Source organism: Vulpes lagopus, chromosome 1 (assembly GCF_018345385.1).
Source record: "Vulpes lagopus strain Blue_001 chromosome 1, ASM1834538v1, whole genome shotgun sequence".
Taxonomy (NCBI): domain Eukaryota; kingdom Metazoa; phylum Chordata; class Mammalia; order Carnivora; family Canidae; genus Vulpes; species Vulpes lagopus.
In genome coordinates, this window is record NC_054824.1 from 76867359 (window position 1) to 76891216 (window position 23858).

The 23858-nt window shown below is 45.2% G+C and overlaps 1 protein-coding gene across 23 annotated transcripts in view; it reads right to left on the reverse strand.

Annotated features, from left to right (window-relative positions):
- KALRN (kalirin RhoGEF kinase) overlaps positions 1-23858 on the reverse strand; it is a 661253-nt gene that overhangs the window by 104545 nt on the left and 532850 nt on the right. For 8 of the 23 annotated variants that reach the window (XM_041763190.1, XM_041763184.1, XM_041763254.1 and 5 more), the window contains exon 1: positions 14574-14776. The exons of the other annotated variants lie outside the window; for them this stretch is intronic. In XM_041763190.1, the coding sequence (XP_041619124.1) occupies positions 14574-14658 (85 nt within the window). In that variant the 5' untranslated portion in view covers positions 14659-14776. Of the gene's footprint in view, positions 1-14573; positions 14777-23858 lie in introns of those variants that run through there. 23 annotated transcript variants of the gene reach the window in all.

A 23858-nucleotide genomic window follows, 5' to 3' on the forward strand; every position in this document is an offset into this window, starting at 1 on the left:
ATATTGCTAGCCTAGTCTATAGGCTAGTATTTATGGAGTGCATTCTATGTGCCAGGAAGCCAGGAACTATACTAAGCCACACACATGGTCCACACTTTTTTTTTATTTGATTCCTCACAAATACCCTATGGATGGATACCTGAATTTTCCCAAGGATGCAGAGGAAGAGACTGGCATAAAAAAAGCTCAGTACCTAGACTAACACAACACGCTTAGTAAGTGCTAATGCCAGGATGGAGCCACTCTGACCCTCCCTGATCTGTGCCCTTCCCTTGGACACCAGAGCTAAAGAGGGAACTGTCTGTAGAACTCCTCGGGTTTACTTACAGAAAATGACAGAGGAGCACAAGGGCACCAAGTGGCCCATGCTCCCTCCTTAATCAAGTCCCTGTTGTGATGGGCATGTTCAAAGATCGCTAGAACCCCAGCTCCCGAAGCTCTGTAATTTGGTTCCTCTCTCAGCTGCAAGCCAAGGCAGTCTGGAAAGACATCCATCCATTCAAGGCAGGCTCTCGAAACCTGCCTCTCCATTACTTCCAAACTGTTGTTAGAGATCAAACAGAAAAATAAAGATTGTCCTATTTAAGGCGCTCCCTGCTTGGCTCAGTTGGAAAAGCATGTGACTCTTGATCTCAGGGTCATGAATTCAAGCCCAACATTGGGTATGGAGCTTACTTAAAAAAAAAAAAAAAAGAAAGAAAATTGTCCTATTTGAATCCCAAGCTGATGCCATCCTAAAAATGCCATATCTCTCTATCTCTCTATGATGATCCATAGATATATATGATGTCACACATATGTGTGTGAATTTTATGGCATAGAATGCTAATCAGGACTATAAATACAAACTGGAGGTGTGACTATATTATGAGCTAAATTTTGTAAACTAAGCCAGTTTCACTGCTTTGCATTCACACACCTTTGGCATATAAAATGTGCAAAGCCATTCTACCAACAGAATTACAGACACTGCCCCCGTCCTGTGTCTCAGATATGTACCCGTTGGTAGAGAAAAAGATGCAAGCCAGACAAGTAAACAAGAGCTGAAATCCATACAACACAATGTGCAGATCGTATCTCATGAACCTGGGTTCAGTAATTGTAGGATCAGAGGCAAGAGGGAGCGCATAATTGTGGTATAATGCTTGGCAGGGAGCCATGGTAATTACAAATCCAGGTGAGTTATGTCACGGATACCTTATAGTGGGGGGAAACCGAGAGGGTGGGGGGTTGGCTGACTTTCTCCAAGGGACGTGGCCAAGCTAGATATAAACTCTAATAGTCCCCTGGGATGACTATACACCTCCCTGCCCTGAACATCTTCTCTGCCCCCAGGGCTGACCTGGCCTTTGGGAAGCTCTGCTCACCTTTCCTTTTAACCCCTACACACATACACACCCCCACCCCCGCCCCGAGAACAGTCCAGCTCTGATTTTGCTCTTGCAGCCTAAGCTTGCGAGTTCTGGCAGAAGGTCACGGTTAAATTTAGACCTGACCACCTCACTGGGAATGGGCTGGGAAACTGGCTGTTTGAAGAGATCCATAGACACTCTGGTAGAGTTGGCTGCTGCTACTCTAAAATGGAAACACTATTTGGTGGTTAGGATCTTAGGTGAATTGTGAAGGGAGGAGAATTTTCTGACCGTGGCGCGCGCGCACACACACACACACATAAAGGGACCTAAAAATTAGAAAGGCTGAAAAAAATTTCAAAAGGTTATTGAGGTCTTCCCCTGCTTTCATACAGAATCCAAGTAAACAGATATTTTTTAAATCCCTTTGTGAAATGGGAATTGGAAAAGATCTCAGAGTCCTCTGAGAACAGTGCCCCACATGTTGTAGAGTCAAGTCCACAACGTTGCCAAGAGAGGGTCACTTGGCCTCAGTGGAGTCCTGCCAGCAGGCCCAATCAGTGCAGTATCACTGCAGGAGGCGGCTGCTGTGGATGACAATGCCTCAGAGCATCGCGGAGAGCCCGACGTGTGGAACGGCAAATGGGAATCCGGCCCCTTTAGCTGGATTCTGGGGTCAAAATATATAGGAAGGGGGGCTCTGGTCACAAGATGACAGCTCCCCAGGTCATGAATTAGGAAGTGAGGCCCTCAGCAATGATCCCTTATGGACACAGTACATGTTCCTCTGGTGCCTGGGGACCAAAGAATGGCACATGAGCCCTTGAAGCCAGCCAGCTTCAAGTAGGGTACCAAAAACATGAACTCTAGAAAATTGGCCTCATGCTTCTTTTACTCTATTTCCCTTGTGTTCTCCTATAATTTAGCAAAAACTTTTCGGAAAGACTCTTTAAACTTGGTCCAGAATGCAAATAATATCCGTTTGGGGACCAGAAGCATGGTAGTAACAAGACTTTCGGTACCTATGTTAGTTCCTCAGATAGGATTCCTACTGTCCTAACATAAATTCCACTTCCACTCCCAACAGATATTTTCAAACATGCTCTGAGAACATTTGGAACAATCTATGTGACATCTCTTGCCCCCTCTACACTGTGGTTTATGAGGGCAGTGCCATGTCCACTTTGTTCACTAGCTATGATTCCTGACTATCCCCCAGTCCTGTAGGAGTCATAAATGACCTGTCCAGAAGACCTTAGATACTGTGGCAGCCACAGACATCATGGAGACCTGATTAGATCAGAGCACCCTGGCTATCGGGCCTGGCCTCAGATCAACCTAACCTTTCATTCTGCTTGGAAGGTCACAGGAAGGCCCCTTGAGATATCTCAAGACGGTCCCATGTATTGGCTAGTCTTGCTTGGAGACTTGAGGCCGACGGGGCAGACCCTGATTTCACTAGGCAGCAGGAGGACCCAGCCTTCAGTTCTACATTCTGGGAATCCAGCTGCGATTTCAGCGCAGCGAAGTTCCCCTAGAATCCCTCCAGACATTGAGAAACAGTAGACGTAAGTAGACACCGTGGGCAGGTTTCTACAGGAGCCAATCTAGACTGAGCGGCTAGGACACGGTTCTAGGAGCCTAAGAGTGATTTCTGATTCACTGGGCTCCTCAACTCTTAGATTCCCTCCAAAGAGCTGGATCTCCTCTCAGACTTGACCTAGTGCTTCCACCCTCTCCGTGCCCCTAGACAAAAGGGCAGGGCTCTTCTACATTTCACCGTCTCTTCTACAAAAATACAAGCAATATGCCACAGACAGAGCGGTATCATTTATAAGTCACCAGCTGACCCCTGAGGTAAGTGACTTCTCTTTTCCAAGTGCTCTTCCCATGGGTACAACGGAGATCTGCACGGTCTGAGGTGGTGTAAAATTCTAGTGTTCCATGACCAAGGACAAGCTATATACACGGCAGTCTCTAGACACACAGGGAAATGATCCCCGTACCTTGGATAGCACTGTGCTCAGCCAGGCACCTGGTGATGGCCCAGGAGGACAAAAATTGGGATCACAAACGCTGCTCAGGATGACACAATTGGGCACTCACACATCATTCAGCCAAAGGACAAAATGAAACCTGCCCGCGTTCAGCCAGGAGCTCCGCGCACCCTCCTAGTGGCACCTCTACGTCTCTGTCCTGTCCACCCTGCCACGCCTCCCGTCTTCTCCCTCAGACTCCGGGGACCTGCTGGCCAGCAGCGCTCATGTCGCATGAAGGAGCAGGACCAGGGGGAGTCAGCTGGCCGAGGGGCGAGGGGTGGGAGAGGTGGTGGCGCGCTCTTCCTGTTCAGTACTGGGTCGGGATCTTCCCGCCTCGTGTGCCTGGAGGCCAGCCTGTCTGAGCTCTGGTGGAGAACTTGCAGTTTGGGCCCTGTTTCCTCACAAACTCTGTCCTTCCGAAATGAAAATACGTAACTGCCTCCCTTAAAAGTTGAGGAGGCCCGTGGGCATCTTTGGGCATCAGAGGGACTGCATTCTCTTGGAATTATGGAGGTGGCTGGGAGGAGGGCCTAGGACTGGCCCCGGGGATGGGATGGAAACTTTTTACTCCAGCACGTCAGTGTATTATGGACTTTAAGCTCTCAGACAGCTCTGTCCAATCGAAGTAGAGCACAAACCATAAATGTGAGCCACATCAGGGAGCCTGACACAGGGCTCCATTCCAGGACCTTGGGATCATGACCCAAGCTGAAGGCAAATGCTTAACTGACTGAGCCACCCAGGTGCCCCTATATAATATTTTATATAACTTTTATATAATTTAAAATGTTCTAATTGTCATATAAAAAAGTAAGAATAGGTGCAATTAAATTTTAATATATTGTATTTAACCCAACATCTCCAAAATATTATCATTTCAATATACAATCGATATGCAAATTATTGAGATTCCCATACGATGGGTTTTTTTTTTTTGTACTAAATCTTTGAAATCTGGTATGAAATTCATACCTATAGCATATCTCAATTTGGACTAGCTTCATTTCAAGTCTTCAAGAGCCACATAAGGCTAATGGCTACAGTATTGGGCATCACAGCTCTAGAAGGCATGTGACCTGCTTTGCTCTGTGGTCCCCTGCACGTCCAAATTGCTTTGCTCTCACTATGTACTCAGTCCTTCAAAAACCCCTTCTCACTCTTTAGGGCCTAGAGAGAACCTTGTATCTCCTGAGAAGTCCTCCCAGATCACCCCAGGCCACTGTGTTCCCATGAGATTTTGCATAATTATTTTAGTCAGCAGTCAGGTAGGACCTTGGAGTATCTTTCCTCTTATTGTCTTCAGCAACTATTCCCCTCCTCCCATTTTTTTTGCTATTATTTCCTGTTTCATATTTATGGAGCAGCTCCCAAGCTGGACTGCAAGATTCTCAAGGGGATGAAAACATTTCAAATTCTCTACTGTTGCTAGTCCAATACCTGCCACATGGTGTTCAAATATTTGGAGGTTGATATAAGAAATGCTCAGGTCAGTTTCCCATATGATGAAGGAGCTAATGAAATCATTTGAATGTGACAATTGGCACAATTCCATGGAGACTTCTATATACTTGTTGATGCTAACAATAATCTAACCTTACCTAGAACTTGCCACATGCCAGTTCTAAGCAGTTTACATATGTCAACCCATCTAAGCCTTGTAGGAAGCCCAAGACTAGATTCCTTGATCATCTGCATTTTCCAGATGAGGCAAATGAACCAAAGACTTTATACAACTTGTACAAGGTCACACAGATAAAGTAGCAGGGCTAGGATTCAAATTCATCTTGGCTCCAGAGTCCAAGCTCTTAATCATCATGATGTATTGCCTCTCAATCCAGCACAAACACAAAATAAATTTGTTCCAACTTGCATATCAGTATGTAGCCTATGAATCAAGGGCTCTCAGCCAGGGTGTTTCCTTATATAAAAAGAATTAAGTTAATTCAGAAAATGTAAACAGAAGCAAACAACAGGAGAGACATGAAATTCCTGGTACCACAGGATGTTTCTCATAAATCCTCTTAAAACAAAGAACAGTACACTCTTCCTTTCAAAGGGTGTGAAACGGGAGGTTTCACTGGCCAAAAAGTAAGTTGTATAATTCTGGATGTTCTTTGATTCAGAAACTCCATTTCTAGGGATTTATCCTAAGGATGTAATGATGGGTGTGTGCCAAGACTTAGCTCTAAGACTGGTCATTACAGTATTGCTTATAGTAGCCCAAATTAGAAACAACCAAAAATAGATTGAAAATTAAAAAAAAAAAACATTTATGCATGGTAAAATTGTGCATCTCCTGGTATGCTGATAAACCAGCTCTTTGACTAAAACAAAGAAAACCCCACAAGCCTTGATTTGTAGGGTCTGGTGACTTCTCCACCATGGCTCATCTCAAGCTACCAAAGGTTTAACCAACCCACTCTCAAAACCCTAAATATTTAATAATCCCAACCTGAGCAGGGCTGGCTCCAGCATTATACTGAAGGCATAGAGAAAAATGTTGAAGAAGTTGTTCAAAATATAATATGAAGAATGTTTATAACACTACTATGTCATATTTCTGGGAAAAGAAATATACATGGAAAAAAAGATTAAGAGGATTATTCAAAATGTTACTATGGCTCTCTCCAGATAATGAAATTTTATTTTCATTTATTTGTATTTCTAAATGCTTTCCCAATGTTTATATATGATTTTGCTCAGAAAAAAAAATCAACACACTCTTTCCCAGTTACAATACTTTTAAAATGACCATTTTCAAAGGTACGTCTCAAGGAAGGATGGAAGGAAAGAAGGAAGGAAGGAAAGAGACAGGGGAGAGGAGAGAAGAAAAATCCCTAGGAGTGAAAGCAACTGCATGATCAATCAGAAGTTGAGGAGAGAAGGGGTGAGTGGGGAACAATGTGCCCTTGCCACAGTGCATACTGATCTTCTAGAGACTAAATCACACCTCTCTGGTGGGGTAAACCATACATCCTGAGGAAAGGAAAGTGGGGATGTAGGGAGTGAACACATGTAAGCCCCAGGACAAGGTTCAGTCTGCTGTAGAATCTGGTTCTGGAAAGATCTATTTCTTTACCCAAGGCTCTTCCTCATCCCTTTTCACTAACCTTTAAACCATTATATGAAATCAATACTAACAATTGTGTGCACTGAAACACTTTGCAGCCATTAAAAATATACTGGAGGGGTGCCTGGGTGGCTCAGTTGGTTGAGCTTCTGACTCTTGGTGTAGACTTGGGTCATGATCTCAGGATTGTGAGGTGGAGCCCCAAGTCAGACTGTGCTCAGGGAGGACTCTCTCTCTCTCCTTCCCCCTTTGCTCCACCCTCCCTGCCCCCGCCACAGTCATCAAATAAAAAAATCCAAAATAAAATACACACAAACATATGCACACATACATACATTGGAAATGCCTCTACCTGGGAAGATGTTCAAAAGATTAAATGAAATCAGATTATAAAGCAGTCTGTAAAATAAAAATAAAATACTCCATTTATTAAGGGGGTAAATGTACAGAAAAGGACATACTAAATAGTGAAGTAAGTTGTCTCTAGGCAGTTAGAATTATGCTGCAAAGGTTACACTTTTATGGTCTTTTTGTTTGCCTAACTTCTGATTTTTTTCTGTAGTCAGCTTTAAGAGTAATGGGGAAAACAAATATAAAAGCAAAAAAAGTCTAAAACAGGAAGAAGGATGCCTTCTTCCCTTACTGGACCCTCGGGGGCTGTAAAGCTCATGGAAACTGTAGGGGATTCCTAACTCCTACCCCTGTCTGACAAGTGAAAGTGTGTCAGCCCGGGGCCTCCCCCACTGCTCAAAGCAAGAATCCCCAGGGAAGCAGGACATCTTCAGTTATAGAGAGCTTTCGCAGGAGCTGGGGGAAGGGCAGGGAGGTCAGGGAGAGTGGAGAGAGAGGAGAGAAAAAGAGCAAACAAACAAAAAAAAAAGCAAGTCACGTGGAGGGCTTGTTAAACCGACTGCTGGGTCTGAGTCAATGGGGCCAAGAATCTGCATTTCTAGTATGTTCCCCAGGGACACCTTCAAGAATTTCTGTTCTAAGTCGAGAGAAAAGAGAAAGAGGCACCGCAGGGTTGTGAACCTGAGATCCAAAATTTGTGCAAAAGTGGAGTGTTTGCAATTCTTTTTTTTTTTTTTTTAAGATTTAATTATTTATTTCAGAGAGGCAGCGAGCGTGCAAGCGTGTGCACGAGCATGGGGAGGTGGGGGCATGGTGGAGCAGAAGAAGAGAATCTCAAGCAGACTCCCCACTGAGCACAGATGCAGGGCTCCACATTGGGCTCTACGTGGGGCTCGATCTTACCACTCTGACACCATGACCTGAACCAAAATCAAGAGTTGAATGCTTGACCAACTGAGCCACCAGGCGCCCCTGCAATTCTTTTTAACAGTGAGGCTTGGTTCCCCGTGGAGTGGGGGAGCAATATGGAGGTTCTAAGGGCAGGAGGCAGGAGGGCACAAACGGGGAGTGTCCTGAGAGCCGGTTACAATCAGGTGCCACACGCGGTTACAGCTAACCCAGCCCCAAGGAAAGCAGATACCTAGAAACAGAAATGTTTGAGGAGATCCTGTTTCAATCTAGCAGTGGAAGGGGTTTCCCTTCCTTTCAACTTGACAGTTTTCCTCACTGTGGTCACCAGGAAAGTGAGAAAAATGTTGAAGAACGTGTTCTAAAACTCTGATCTTTGCTCTTTTACCTGGCTGAAGCCAACCTGGCAGCCTTCTTGCTGTCTCACAGGTATGACCAGGGCTCCCCTCCTTCCAGGAGGTATAACACAAAGGGCTGCCCGTCAACCAGGAAAGATATTCTTCAGTGACTACTGAGCACACCCAGTGGGAGAGCCAAGCTACCCAAGTCTCCCGTCTACAAGGGATACCAAGATACTGGCCAAACCTCAGAACCTTGAGGGCTGCTGTGGGCAGCAGGTGGTGATTTTTATCTAGACAAAAACAGCCAAAAGCAGCCCAGCAAAGCTTTGCAGATGATGAATATGCAATAAATGTTGGCTGAAGTGAATAGAAAAACCTGCATCATTAGATTGTTAGCGAAAAATCAAAGGGCAGCCAAGAAGAAGCGATGTGTTTTTATAGAAGACGTGTTCTCAGGATCTGAACTTTAATACTGGTGTAGTTATGCCTCAATTGTCTTACCTTGTGTTTTCCCTCAGAGAAGACTAACTCAGGGATGTTTAGGATTTCTTGCCAGTAACCTCTTTGGAATATTCTTTAATGTAACACGTAGAGGTTGTAATACTAGGAATGTTACGTGTTTCTTTTTTAAATTGGTTTAATAAAAAAGAAGAAGGAAATCTCTACCATATTTCTAGACCACAGACTTTCTTCCCCCACAGTGACAATGCCACAGAATTGAGGCACGGTTGACCATGGTTTGAACCAAGACCATTAAATTGCTTAGGAACATAGATTTACAGTATTGCCATGCAGATAACCCACAAATATTTAGATGGGAGTCCCCTGAGGATGGGGTCTATATCTCGTATTACGATTACTGTTACCATTAGTAGCTACCTTTTATGCCTGGTGCTATGCTAAGCCCCTTACATGCATTACCTTAGCTAATCTTCACAACAGCCACATGGGGTCAGCACCATTATGACTCCCATCCATCCTCCCCAGTACCTAGTATGGGGCTGGCAGGCAGTCAGCACATAAACATTTGTCAAATGAATTAAAACACTGTGTGTACATAAAAACCAACAACGTTCAAAGATAAAATGGTAGGAATGCATTTCATTGGTTCATTTCCACCTGAAAGGGTACATTCAAGAGATGGGATAAGAAAGAAAGGGGGGGGGGGATGGGACTTGCTGGATCAAATTGAACCCAAGGGGAAAACATGAAAAGATATTTATTCAGAACATGTGCATGGGGGCACCCGAATGGCTCAGTGGTTGTGTGTCTGCCTTTGGCTTAGGTCGTGTTCCCGGTCTGGGGATCAAGTCCCACATCAGGCTCCCTCTGAGGAACCTGCTTCTCCCTCTGCCTATGCCTCTCTCTCTCCCTTTCTCTCATGTGTCTCATGAATAAATAAATAAAACCTTAAAAAAAAAAAAAGAACATGTGCATAAGCCGCTCTGGGACAGCTTATGTGACAGTCTTTGCCTTCCGTGGTCTTCAGACGAAAGAACACTTCAAAGCAGACCAGGCAGGTCCAGTTCCAAAGGGCTCCCAGTAATGCAGTCAGCCCCAGAACTACAGGTAATCCACAGTCAACACCTAAATTCCAGTCGAGGGATGGCCTCCACCCTTCTCAGCTGGAGTGACCTGGTCTGTGCCCATAGTAGGAGAAACCACGTGCCCAGAAGACAATAATGGATTGAGGAAAGAGTACAGGAAAAAGGCTCAATTCTGATCTGCTACTAAGTGGCTGTATCTCAGTTTCCTCCTCCATAAACGAAGTTCTATTAAGTGATCTCTAACCTTCTATGATTTTGTCCCTTCTGTTTGAGAAGCCCTCCCTTGGGTTTCAGATCCATGCTTTTTCTAGGACCTTCCTTCAGGAAAAGTCTGGGGTTTGGTCTGAAGGAGGAGCAGCTCTTCGAAGGACGAGGAGTATCTTCAGGGCAGAAGAGAACAGCATCAAGATTCTCAAGTGGAATGATCATGAAGGAGAGTATCAAAAACAGCTCTCCAGTGAAGACAGGACTACCATAGGGGGCTCAGAAGTGAGCCCCCAATGTTCGCTTTTATTTTTTTAACTTTAAAACCATTTTGTGGGACGCCTGGGTGGCTCAGTGGTTGAGCATCTGCCTTCGGTTCAGGGTGTGATCCCAGAGTCCCGGGCTCCAGTCCCGCATTGAGTTCCTTGCACGGAGCCTGCTTCTCCTGTCTCTGCCTCTCTCTGTATCTCTCATGAATAAATAAATAAAATCTTCATAAAAAAATAAAATCATTTTGCCTAAGAGTACAGATTCAGAGTTTGAATTTCTACCTATTTATCCCATGTTAGGACTTCCAAACTGTAGCACATGGAGCCACGGGGGTGATACCTCCAGCATCATCGGTGAGTGTAACACCTACAGCTGTACCAGAGGAGGGACATTTGGCTTCTGTTTCCAATTTCCACCTCATCCCACCAAGCCCATACACTCACTCCCATTTCTACAGGGACACTCCAACTGGCAGTCAGTACTATTATCCCAGAAATAAGTGATATCCTTCTTGCTATTCCCTAGTCAGAGAGTCAGATAGGGGAAAGGAAACAGGATTTGGGCTGGGGACAGTAGGTGTGTGTGGTAATTCTCCCCACGTTAGCATATCTCCCCAGGAGGCAGAAAAACCAGGAGATACACTGGAAAAACCCACGTGCTAAATGGTGGTTTCCGTTTCTTTGTGGTACAGGCACGTCCTGGAAGATGAAGAAATTCAAGGGTGTGTGCATTAAGATTCCCAAGGATTTCGTACCTTGAGTGGTGAATTAAGTCACTAATAGTGAATGTCACAAGAGCTTCTCTTTGAGGTTACTAGCACCTTTCTAAAGGAACTTGATGTCATACTTTCACACGTTAAAATCAGTTTATAAAATGAGCTGTATTAATTTATAGGCCAAAGAAGAGACATTCACTTCAAGTCATAAGGTCCCTGAGTAGTGATTCTGGGAAAAGGTAGGAAAAAAAAAAGAGAGCTTACAGATGAGGATGACTTGGGATGCCCCGTAAAGCCCCATGGCCCTTACCCAGAGCCCATGATGTCAGACTCAAGCTGGAACCCAATGGCCCCTGTGGTGAAAAAGCCATGGGAATGGGATCCCAGCACCTCCCCTCTAAGCTGATTCAGTGTGGTTAGGTCACCACTCCTTCCTCTCTTTACCTCTGACTCAGACTCTTGAACCGGGCACTTGTCGTGTAAATGGGAACACACAATGGCACGTGGCCTCGAGAGGCAGGGACAGAGGTACAGTAGTAAACAAATGTAAATGAATCCTGTGCACACTGTGGACATGCAGAGGTGGACAGTAATCAGGAAGGGTTTCCCAGAAGGGACTTTGGTCCACATACCCCAAGTTAATTACGCCTGAAGTGGACTAGAACACGAGAGGCTCTAACACTGGCTTCCACCTAGCAAGGTCAGAAAAGTTTCTGGGTTCCGTGCTTTTTAAAAATTTAAGACAACTGAGGAAGCATCCAGAGCTGACCCAGTTCTTCAGGCTTAAGGGAAAGTCTAAGTAGCCAGAGCGACACCAAAACTTCCCACAAAGCATGACATCAGTGATTAATCAGCCTTCAGACACATGCACATGCTATCAGCTCACGCGTGGCTCTTTTCCCCTTGTAAAAAGGCAGCTCTAAATGTATTTTCTGTCTTTCTTCCTTTTCACCTGATCTCTATTTCCATCCCACCTTAGGTTTTCAGTTTTCCTGCCCTAAGAAATCCATTTCAGGGTAGGCAAGAAAGATCACCTCCCATCAAACCCCTTTACCATCCTCATACTCAACAGAACCCCCAAATTGGAAGAGACAGTAGATAGTTGCTCTTCTCACTTTTCCAAATCAAAAGACAGGCTCTGCTAATTTCACCCCCATTTTTCTCAAACATGATGTTTAAAGGCCACCCAGGTACTTTACTAAAACCTTGACTCTTACCCTTGGGCTAACAGCTACAACCACTTCAGATTCACCAGTAAGTAAGTCTAGGACACCTCACTTGGCTTTGGGCTGGTCAAAAATAACCAGAATGTTCCACTTCCTCTTTTCCTCAGACTGTAGAAGGACTTTTCTTAGACTTTCCTCCATCCTTTGAATTCTGAGTGACCGGAAGCCGGTTGGGGAAGGCCCCTTGACCTGGGAACCAGAGTCCTGGGTTCCGACCCACTAGCTTCAGAGTGCAGCTCCTGGAGCCGCAGGGGGAGAGAGGGAGGCCAAATAGCCAGCTGCCTTTATTGAAAAGAGCAAGCTGCCTTTCAATTGTATGAAGTCTGTACAACCAGAGAAACTGGTTCAACTGAAAAGAGAGGCCAACAGTCCCTGGCAGCGCTGCCCTCGGCTCTAGCCAGCCTCTCAGACTTCCCCGCGCCCTTCTACGTGTTGCAATTGGGCAAGTTTCTTTCCAGAGTCCAAGGGGCTCTGGGCAAGATGCTCAAGACCTTATCTCTGCAATCTGCTTCTGAATAGAAGAGATAACTCCAGTCTGGGTGGAGACTCAGACCTCTCTTTCCTGCTAGAGCAAACCTAGAGAGTCCTGGGTAGCCCCATCCTGCAGATAGGATGGCCCTGCCCAGCCGAGGCCAGCAGTTCTTTAAAGGGTAGCTAACTCACCCCGCCCCGGCCCCATCACCCGCAGATTGGAGCTCCAGCTTGCCAAATCCACGGCTCACATCTGGGAAGGAGTAAGGAGGAAAGCGGGAGAAGGGGACAAGGCACCCACCTCCATCACTTTCCTTTTCATTTTTAAGCTGCGTTCATTGTCTGCTACTTCCTCCAATCCCCAGCTGAGGGTCACTGTTCTCCTCCTGCTCTGGTCCTCACGACACCCCCTTTCCTCCCAGGGCCCCTCTGCGAGCCACAGAGCCTGCAGCTGTGGCTTTCCCAGTCCCGCAGGCAGGAGGCGGGCTCTCCCACTCCCCACCCAGCACCCCCCCCCCCCCCCGACCTCCTGGGCCCCGAGCAGGAGGGGCAGCCAGGGCCATCCACCAAGCCAAGGGCCCAGAGACCCCAGGAGAATTCCTCTGCAGGCAAACTGGGCTGCCACACAGCTGGGTTCAAGCAGGCAGCTTCAGGGGCTTTAGAAAAGCACTGCCCACAGTCCCCGAATTCTGCTTTTTACAGGAAACGGGCTCCCAAGAAGTCCTACTGGGAAACCCTTCACCAAGAAAGCAGCACAGCCGTTGGAGCAATCCCACCCACTCAGATTCCCCTTGGCCATCATTTCCTGCTTCCTCTCACTTTTAATGTCCCCTTCCTTCAGTTCCCAGGCTTGGTCTGGAATGTTTCTGAACCAGGCTTGGATTCTGGGGAGGGCCCCTGGCCCCCTAAGATTCCTCCTCCATCTGAATCTGGCTTCTAGAGCTGGCCGGCACACTGGTCTAATTGCACGCACAGAGTGGAAGGCTACTGCTGGCCCGGTGAGCCTAAAGACTTGCAAAAGGTCCTTCAGGCTTAATTAGTTTCTGTCGCCTTCTATCGGCTCAGGAAGAAAAAGTTGTCAGGGCTCTGCTCTGTGTGGGCCGTGGATGAAGATGAAGCAGATTTATCAGTAACCCGGAGAGGAAGTTCCATCAGGACTTTGTTCGAGGAGGAAGAGGACGGACACTGGGGCACCGTAAATGGGAGGGGTGGGGGGACGTGCAACAGGTAAAATTTAAAAAGGGCAAATGTCCAGTGAGAGGCTATAGTCTCACTTCTAACCGCCCTGGAGCAAGATGTGTCCTCTCCCCACCCTGCAAGCCGAAATGTTAAAGAGACTGGGACAGCCTGGGGAACCTGCCGGCACCCTGTCTGGGAAGGGCCCCATTTCTTTCTCAGGAGACTCTCCACAATGATCCCCTCCCTGCGAGCCTTCTCACCATCTTGTTTTGCAGGCCGATTTTGGGGAAGTTAGCTGCTTCCTGCCATCTCCCCGACAACAATAAAATTAGCAGAATAATTAAATACAGCCCTAATTGGGTGCACAGAGAGTTCTTGGTTAATTAATGAGCCGAGCTCCAGAGCCCAGGGCTGCAACCCCAGCCAGCGAGCCTGCGAGAAAGCCCAGGCGGGGGAAGAACTCCCAAAACTCCCGCTCCAGTCCCCAAAGAAAATTGTCACTTGGCAAAAATAGTTCCTAGTGTAGACACAAGTGTCAAACACATTCCTATAGCTAGGAGTCACTCGTCAATCCCTCCACGGAGATGCATATGTAAATGAGAGCAGGGAAGGGCCCCTGGGGCCACCGCAGGGACACACAGCTCCGGGGGCCCGGGAGGGGGCCTGCCCCAACCTCCCCATCACCCCTCATCCCTCCCCAGCCCTCTCCCCTCCCCCCTGCCCTGCAGCCCGGCGTCCTGACTTCCAAAGTCGCGGACAAGTAAGTAACTGCGATGCAAATGCGCTCGGCATCCACGCCGGGGCGACCCGCGCCCCCCCGCCCCCAGCCCCGCACCCCTGCTCCGGGCCCCGCCCGCCCGGCTCTGCTGGCGGGAGGCGCAACGCGCGCAGCCACTCACCCCTGCACGGGAGGCAACAGCAGCACCGGGCGAAGAGCCACCCCAGGGAGGGAGCGCGGGTGTAGGGCCGCTCGCCGCCCTTCATGCTGCCGCCCGCCCCCCGCGCTCCGGCATGGCCCGGGCCCGCGGGAAAGTCGAGCGCCGCGGCCGCCGGCCGGTCCCGGTGCCTCCGCCCGCGCAGCCCGCCGTCCGCTCCCTGCAGCGCCGCCGCCGGGGGCCGGGAGCCCGGGCCACTCGGGGGCGGGGCGGGGGCGGGGCCAGGCCTGGGTGGGCGGGGCCAGGCCTGGGTGGGCGGGGCGCGGCCCGGGTGGGCGGGGCTCCGGGTCCAGCGGTTCGCGAGTCCCCGCGGGCGGTCGGGCCGCGGACCCAGGTGCGGCGCGCGCGCAGCCTCGGGGCGCAGCAGGTGCTTCTCCGGGTGCGCTGCTTCCCCTGCTCGGCTTTGGCTTAACAACCAATCGGAGAAGGACAAACATTATATGGTCTCATTCATTTGGGGAATATTAAAAATAGTGAAAGGGAATAAAGGGGGAATATAAAAATAGTGAAAGGGAATAAAGGGGGAATATAAAAAATAGTGAAAGGGAATAAAGGGGGGAATATAAAAAGTAGTGAAAGGGAATAAAGGGGGAATATAAAAAGTAGTGAAAGGGAACAAAGGGAGGAATATAAAAAATAGTGAAAGGGAATAAAGGGGGAATATAAAAAATAGTGAAAGGGAATAAAGGGGGAATATAAAAAATAGTGAAAGGGAATAAAGGGGGGAATATAAAAAATAGTGAAAGGGAATAAAGGGGGAATATAAAAAGTAGTGAAAGGGAATAAAGGGGGAATATAAAAATAGTGAAAGGGAATAAAGGAGGGATATAAAAAATAGTGAAAGGGAATAAAGGGAGGAATATAAAATATAGTGAAAGGGAATAAAGGGGGAATATAAAAAATAGTGAAAGGGAATAAAGGGGGAATATAAAAAATAGTGAAAGGGAATAAAGGGAGGAATATAAAAATAGTGAAAGGGAATAAAGGGGGGATATAAAAAATAGTGAAAGGGAATAAAGGGGGAATATAAAAAATAGTGAAAGGGAAAAAAGGGGGGATATAAAAATAGTGAAAGGGAATAAAGGGGGAATATAAAAAATAGTAAAAGGGAAAAAAGGGGGGATATAAAAATAGTGAAAGGGAATAAAGGGAGGAATATAAAAAATAGTGGAAGGGAATGAAGGGGAGAATATAAAAAATAGTGAAAGGAAATAAAGGGGAAAGGAGAGAAAATGAGTGGGAAATATCAGAGAGGGAGACAGAACATGAGAGACTCCTAACTCTGGGAGACGAACAAAGGGTGGTGGAAAGGGAGTGGGTGGGGGGTGGGGGTGACTGGGTGACGGGCACTGAGGGGGGCACTTGGGATGAACACTGGGTGTTATGCTATATGTTGGCAAATTGAACTCCAATAAAAAAATATATATATAAAATAAAAGTCTACATTGTCCAAATTAAAAAAAAACAAATTAAGGTTTGAAAAGAAGCAATTTTAAAGATAAGGAAAAGTTTAGTGAAAGTCACCATCTCTAACATGTTATGGCTGATTAGGTTATTAAGCTAGTATGTTCGGTTTTCTGTTGTGCGGTAACAGGGAGTAGACTATATTTTGGATATCTTTTTGCATGTATAAGTTTTCTATCCATTCATTCAATAAATGTTTACTGAGTGACCAAAACAAAAACAAAAACAAAACAAAAAACAACCAGACGAGGCCAAGGAGGGGGGAGAGGCGTGAGGTCAGAAGGTTCAAGACTCCTGTAATGCTTTTTCTCTCTAACAGACTCACCCTCTCCTTCCCCTGGGTCTTGGAACCTGGACCCCCTCCTCTGCATTGAAAACACCTTCACTTAACTCTTTTCTTTCCCTCCTTTTAACAATTACTGCTAATAATGAGTTCTTTACAGGCTTATGATTTATAGGCTCCCGGCCTATAAGCATGTTGCCCTCTGGATTGGAAATCATAAGCCCAAAATTTAAAACGGTATGACCTTAGGCAAGTCACTTCACTTTCCTGATTGTCAAATTCCTCATTTAAAAAATAAATTAAAAAGGTTAAAAAATAAATAAATAAATCAAAGAAGGAGAGAGAATTGTTATGTTACAGGATTGCTAATAGAATTGTAAAAGACAAATGCATGAGAGTACCTGTTAGGGAGACATTTAATAGTTCCAGCTGGGTGAATGCCTACTGAGAAACTCCAAACATCTTACTTATGGTGGAGGAAGGCTTCCATTGACCATCTCCCCAACCACAGCCAGTGGGACGATCATTCCTTTGCTTAATTCCTAAGCTTTTCTTTTAAAAATATTTTTCATATTTCCCTTTCCACACTCACATTCCTCAACTTGCACCATGAGGCCCACCTGGATCATATCCGCTGGGCCGTCTTATGAACCACTGTGTTCATAAGGTCATCTTGTTCATAAAGGTCACACTGTGTTCATAAAGGTCACAGGTCATCTCTTCCATTCCTTTGTGTCCAGACTTAGGAAAAGAGGGTTTCTGGAAACATATTGCACTCATAGAGAAGGCCCATTGGTCAGAAAAAAAGGGAATTTTGTGAGAGGAATTTAAAAAACCAGTTGATCACTCAGGTAACCAATTCCCACCTGCAAGAAAGACAGCCAGCGAACAAGCCTTTTGGGAATGATCAGGATTTGGGGCTTCCTTTCTCAATTTGACCCATGTTTAGAATCTATGTGTTGCAGCATTTGCCACATGGCTGGAACACAGTAGATGCTCGGGAAATAACAGTGGCACAACTTAATGAATAACAGTAGCTAACATATATTAAGCATTTATCTGTGCCAAGCAGTTTCCTAATTCCTTTCTATGCATTGACTCACTTGTGCGCGCACACACACACACACACACACCCCAAATCCTTAAAAGGTAGGGTCCTCTTTTAGAACTGAGGGGTTGAATGAATGAACCATGATGAGGCTTTAATGGTTTAAGTCTAAAGAGAAACTCTGAAAAGCTTCACCCTAGAGGAACAGTAGAACCTAGAGTCAAAATCTAACTTCTAGGTCTGCCACTGGCATCCCTCTGATAGCCTCTCCTGGCGGGGATTATATAAGAATCTCATTGTTTGAGTAGGAAATGTGCCCCTGTGCTCCACATACAAAACAGAGAAGTAAAAGTTCAAATTGTGCTTGCAGCCTTCTTCCAGGTTTCTGATTTGCCAATCATCCTGACTATTGGTCAGCCTCATCTTGTCAGCCTGAATGAATTCAGGTCATAGTTACCCTGGGTTCCAGTTCTAACCTGTGGCAACCAATACATACCACTGTCTAATTCTCTCCTCCATATCAGTAAAGACAAAAGCCGTTTTGTGGTCCTTGCCAGCCCAGAGCAGAAAATTGGCTAGGACTTCAGCCCTTCTAAAAGTGAGTTTTATTTGCTTATAATCCACTCATGGGGGCTATGATGCAAGACTATATATTTGGTCTAGCTAACTAATCCACCTCTCCGGATACTTTTGGGGCATTCTGACAGGAACTGAAAGATGCTTATAATTGCTTGGTAACCACTTACTTTTTCACTTAAATCTTCCTTCTGGGCCTTTGTGTTCAGGTAACGCTGATCACTATTCTATCATAATCCTTTGTAAGAGGCCGATGACATCACCTTGCAGAAACTGGCTTGAGTTAGATATTTGTGGAAGACCCAGCCTTTATTTCATAAATCATAGTATGAGTACACCCTAAACTAATCTTAGTCTCTATGAAAAGAATCCATCAGGTAGGTGCCCACTGGTCCTTATAACCCAGAAATGCATCCTACTCTCAAAGGCATAAGATCATTAGGACCCCCTACCCAACTTAAGTTAATGTATTTTGGCCATCCTGGATATTCACTTGGGTGTTGGGCATCAATAACTCAGAGTCCCATTGCTATCCTCATGTGCCTTCCAATGAGACCAGTGATGTCTACAACCCAACAGGGAAGTCTTGAACACAACTGGGACACTGACCAATTGCAGACTTATTCAATAATTCAGCAAATAGTTATTGAATGGCTACTATGTGTCATGTTCTGTTCTAGGTACTAGGTCTACATTGATGAACAAAGTAATCCTAGCCCTTGTGGAACTAGCTGCTAAGACAGACTCACCATGAACCTGAAAGAAAAGGGAATCAGCATCAAATACGTGACCAGGTTTTGAGTTGAGGGATTTAAGAAAATAGATGCCTGTTTCTTCTAACCTACATCTAGATATTTTATGGTAATGTCCTCAGACAATTTAAAGGGGATGGTAGGGCAATGGTTATTAAACACTGGTGCTTATGAAATAATCAGAAAAGCTTTTTTAAAAAATCTAGGCATTCATGTATGAAAAGCTCACAGTTAACATCATAGTCAATGGTGGGAAAACTGAGAGCTTTTTCCCTAAGATCAGGGCAAGACAAAGATGTCCTCTCTCATCGTTTTTATTCAACATAGTACCGAAAGTCCTAGCCATAGCAATCAGATAAGAAAAAGAAATAAGAGGCGGGATGCCTGAGTGGCTCAGCGGTTGGGCATCTGCCTTCAGCTCAGGGCGTGATTCTGGAGTCCTGGGATGGAGTCCCGCATCGGGCTCCCTGCATGGAGCCTGCTTCTCCCTCTGCCTGTGTCTCCGCCTCCCTCTGTGTGTCTCTCATGAATGAATAAATAAAATCTTAAAAAAAAAAAAAGAAATAAGAGGCATCCAAATTGGTAAAGAAGAAGAAAAACTTACATTATTTGCAGGTGACATGTATGTAGAAAATCCTAAAGATGCCACCAAAAAGCTGCTGGAACTTATAAATGAATTTGGTAAGGTTGAAGGATACAAAATCAATATGCAGAAATCTGGTGCATTTCTATAGACTAATAATGAAGTAGCAGAATGAGAAATAAGAAAAATAGTCCCATTTACAATTGCACCAAAAATAATAAAATACCTAGGAATAAACTTAACCAAGGAGGTGAAAGATCTATACTCTGAAAAATGTAAAACACTGATAAAAGAAATTGAGGATGACACAAACAAATGGAAAGACATCCCATGCTCATGGTTTGGGAGGACAACTATTGTTAAAATGTCCATACCATCTGAAGCAACCTACAGATTTAATGTAATCCCTATCAAAATACTGACAGCATTTTTCACAGAACTAGAACAAGTAATCCTAAAATTTGTGTGGAACCACAAAAGACCACAAACAGCCAAAGCAATCTTGAAAAACAAAAACAAAGCTGGAGGTATCACAGTCCTAGATTTCAAGATATACTACAAAGCTGTAGTAATCAAGGGGCCCCCGGGGGGCTCAGCTGGTTAAGCATCTGCCTTCAGCTAGGGTCATGGTCTCAGGGTCCTGGGATTGAGCCCCATACCTGGCGCCCTGCTCAGCAGACAGTCTGTTTCTCCCTCTCCCCCTCCTCCTCTTGGGCACTCTCTCACTCTCTGTCTCAAATAAGTAAATAAAATCTTAAAACAAACAAACAATATGGTACTGGCACCAATATAGATGCATAGATCAATGGAACAGAACAGAAGCCCAAGAAATAAGTCCATGATTATATGGCCAATTAATTTTCAGCAAAGTAGGCAAAAATATACAATGGGGAAAAAGACAGTCTCTTCAACAAATAGTGCTGGGAAAACTGGATTGTTACATGCAAAAGAACAAAACCAAAGCACTTTCTTACACCACACACAAAGATAAATTCCAAATGGATTAAAGATCTAAATGTAAGACCTGAAACCATGCAAATCCTGCAAGAGAACCCAGGTAGTAATTTCATTGATATTTGCTGCAGCTACATTTTTCTAAATATGTCTCCTGAGACACAGGAAATAAAAGCAAAAATATATCGAGAATACATCAAAATAAAAAGCTTCTGCGCGGTAAAGGAAACAATAAACAAAACAAAGACAACCTACTAAATGGGAGACGATATTTGCAAATGACATAGTTGATAAGGGGATAATAACCAGAATATATAAAGAAGTTATACCACTCAACACCAAAAAAACCACAAATAATCCAATTAATGGGCAGAAGACATGAACAGACATTTCTCCAAAGAAGACATACAGATGGCCAACAGATATATGAAAAGATGCCCCACATCACTGGTCATCAGGGAAATACAAATCAAAACTACAATGAGAAATCACCTCACAGTTGTCAGAATGTGAATCAAAAACACAAGAAACAACAGATGTGTGGCAAGGGTGTGGAGAAAAAAGAACCCTGGTGCACTGTGGTGAAAATGCAAACTGGTGCAGCCAATGTGGAAAACCATATGGAGATTCCTCAAAAAAATTAAAAAATAGAATTATGATATGATCCAGTAATTCCACCAGAGTATCTACCCCCCCAAAAAAAGAGTATCTACCCAAAGAATACAAAAACACTAATTCGAGAAGATATATGCACCCCTAAATTTACTGCAGCATTATTTCTTTTTTTTTTTTTTTGCAGCATTATTTCCAATAGTTAAATTATGGAACCTGCCCAAGTGTCCATCAACAGATAATGGATAAAGAAGATGTGCCATATGGAACAGTACTCAGCCATAAAAAAGAATGATATTGTGCCATTTGCAACAACATGGATGGACCTTGAGGGTATTTTCCTAAGTGAAATAAGACAATTATCATATGATTTCACTCATATGTGGAATTTAAGAAACAGAACAAGCAGCAAAAAAGAGACAAAAGACTACCAGAGGGGAGGTGGGGAGGATGGGGGAAACAGGTGATGAGGATTAGAGAGCACACGTACATGATGAGCGCTGAGTAGTGCGTAGAATTGTTGAATCACCATATTGTACACCTGAAACTAATATGACACTATGCTAATTATACTGGAATTAAGACAAAACAATTCTAGCATTAGTTTTTTGTTGTTGTTGTTGTTTGTTGGTTTTTAAGGCTCCACAGGTGATTCCAGGGTGGAACTAAGTTTAGGAATCGATGCTTAGGTCTTCCTCCCCCAATGCCCTGGAGATTCAAATCAATTCACTTGAGGTGCACCTCGGCTTCAGTAGTTCGAAAAATTCCCCATAGTGTGAGAAAATTCCGCATAGTGTGAGAACCTGTAGCGTAGTGGTTTTCAGACTTGAGTGTGTATCAGAATTACCTGGAGGGTGAGTTAAAGCACAGAGTATTGGGCTCCACTCCCAGCCGTCTAGGACGGGGCCTGAGGATTTGCATTTCTATAGACCCCCTGTGGATGCTGATGTTGGTACTGAGGCCACACTTGGAGAGCCACTAACAGAATTTTCCCCATGTGTCTGCAATCTTTGGCCCTTGCTTTTGTAACAGCATCTTGAGTTTTCTTTGAGGAAGCAACCCTCCTCCATTCTTAGGCCATGTATTTGGGTATGGCTGACATCCTTCCCCATCCACCTTCCACTGCAAGGATGAGTCCAGGACCTGGGCTCGACCAGTCAGTCACAGGGATTGGTTCAAACTTAACACATGACCCAATTTTAGCCAAGGAGCATAAACTGTGAGAGTTTAGCAAGAAGTGCTGGGAAGGCGGCAATCTCTTCCCACAAGATTTCTAAGTTGGTGGAATGTTAGCCTAAAGCAGCTGGAGACCATCTGGCCATAACCACATAGGGAGAAGCTGCCTGAGAATCAAGTCAACACAGAAGAAAGAGATAAGAGAGCTAGAGAGAGAGATAGAGATGAGAGACAGAAAGACAAACTGAGGAGACGTTTGATGATATTATCTGAATAACTAGATACACTTTTTCCTAAAGGCTGACTGAGCCATGGACTTTGCACACCCAGATAAACTTTTTGCATAAGACAGTTGAATGTCTCTAATTTCAGGGTTTTCAGACATCTCTCAATCCATTCCCAAAGTTCAGGCTAAGAACCCCTGAGCTATGGCAATACCTTTAGAGTGTTCTTAATTTCCAAACAGATGGCTGAGCCTCATTCTTACTTCGCAGAGTTTGTTTTAGTGAGGCCTCCTCCAAAGTCCATTTTGTATGAATTAGACTTTCTATCTACCTGTGTAGATGAGACTCTATGTGTCGTCCACATTCCGCACCACTGTGAACCCCAAAGAATTCCCACTGATCTCAGCCTGCAGACCTTCTGGGCCCGGTACACCACATGCAGGGCCTGACACCAGAGACTAGAGGGACTGCTGTCTCTTCCATGCCAGCCTCAGGCTTCAGTGACACTAGATGGTGACCTCAGACCCTTTCCACCGACAGACATATGTCCAATTGTGTCCTTTAGGCTTCTTCTCTTCAGAGTTACAGGCACAGAGTTTTTCAAAATCACATCACATCCCCACATTTCTTCCTGAGAGCTCAGCCTGGAGACTCTGCCCCACCTCAAGTCGAGTAGAGTTCACACCTTCTCCAGAACATGTCTGCACGTTCTCAGCTCAGTGAGGGCTGGTGAATGTGGGGACAGGCCCTGCTTTCCTCATGCTCCCTGGCCAGTCCTGGGCCTGCCTTTTCCTCCTCTGGCCGTGACTCTCACTTCTAGCCTCCATTCCCAGATTCTGATCCAGATTCAGAGCTATAGTGTCTTAAAACTCTGTAGGAGATTTCCATGTCAAGTCAAAGCTAAGAGCCACTGACCTTGCAGCTCAAGGCCACCTACACCCTGGGATTACTTCCTGTCTGATTGATACAGAGTTTAGCGACACCCGGACTCAGATGTTTTCACTTCCTCAAATTCTGACAACTGGCCCCTTCATTCATTGTTTTGCCACCTGCTATTCTTTCCAGTGGCTAATTGCAGGTCCCTTACTCCTCATCTCATGTGGACTTCTGACCTGTGAACTCCCTGACTATTGACGCCAGAGTGGCTCATAATTTTTCCCAAACTACCCCATCCTGGCTTCCATTTGTGACTGTGGCCTAAAACTGTAAGATATTTACTGTTTATTCAACAAATGATTTTTTTTTTTTAATTTATGATAGTCACAGAGAGAGAGAGAGAGAGGCAGAGACACAGGCAGAGGGAGAAGCAGGCTCCATGCACCGGGAGCCCGATGTGGGATTCGATCCCAGGTCTCCAGGATCGCGCCCTGGGCCAAAGACAGGCGCCAAACCGCTGCGCCACCCAGGGATCCCTCAACAAATGATTTTTGAACATCTACTACCTGTGAGTCACTTAGCTAAATCACATAAGGGAATTTGGAAATTTACATGGAAAATATAAATTGAATAAGACATGCTCCGTGAGCAAAGACAAATAACTGGGTGAGTTCTGGGAGAAACAGTTGGCTCAAATTTTT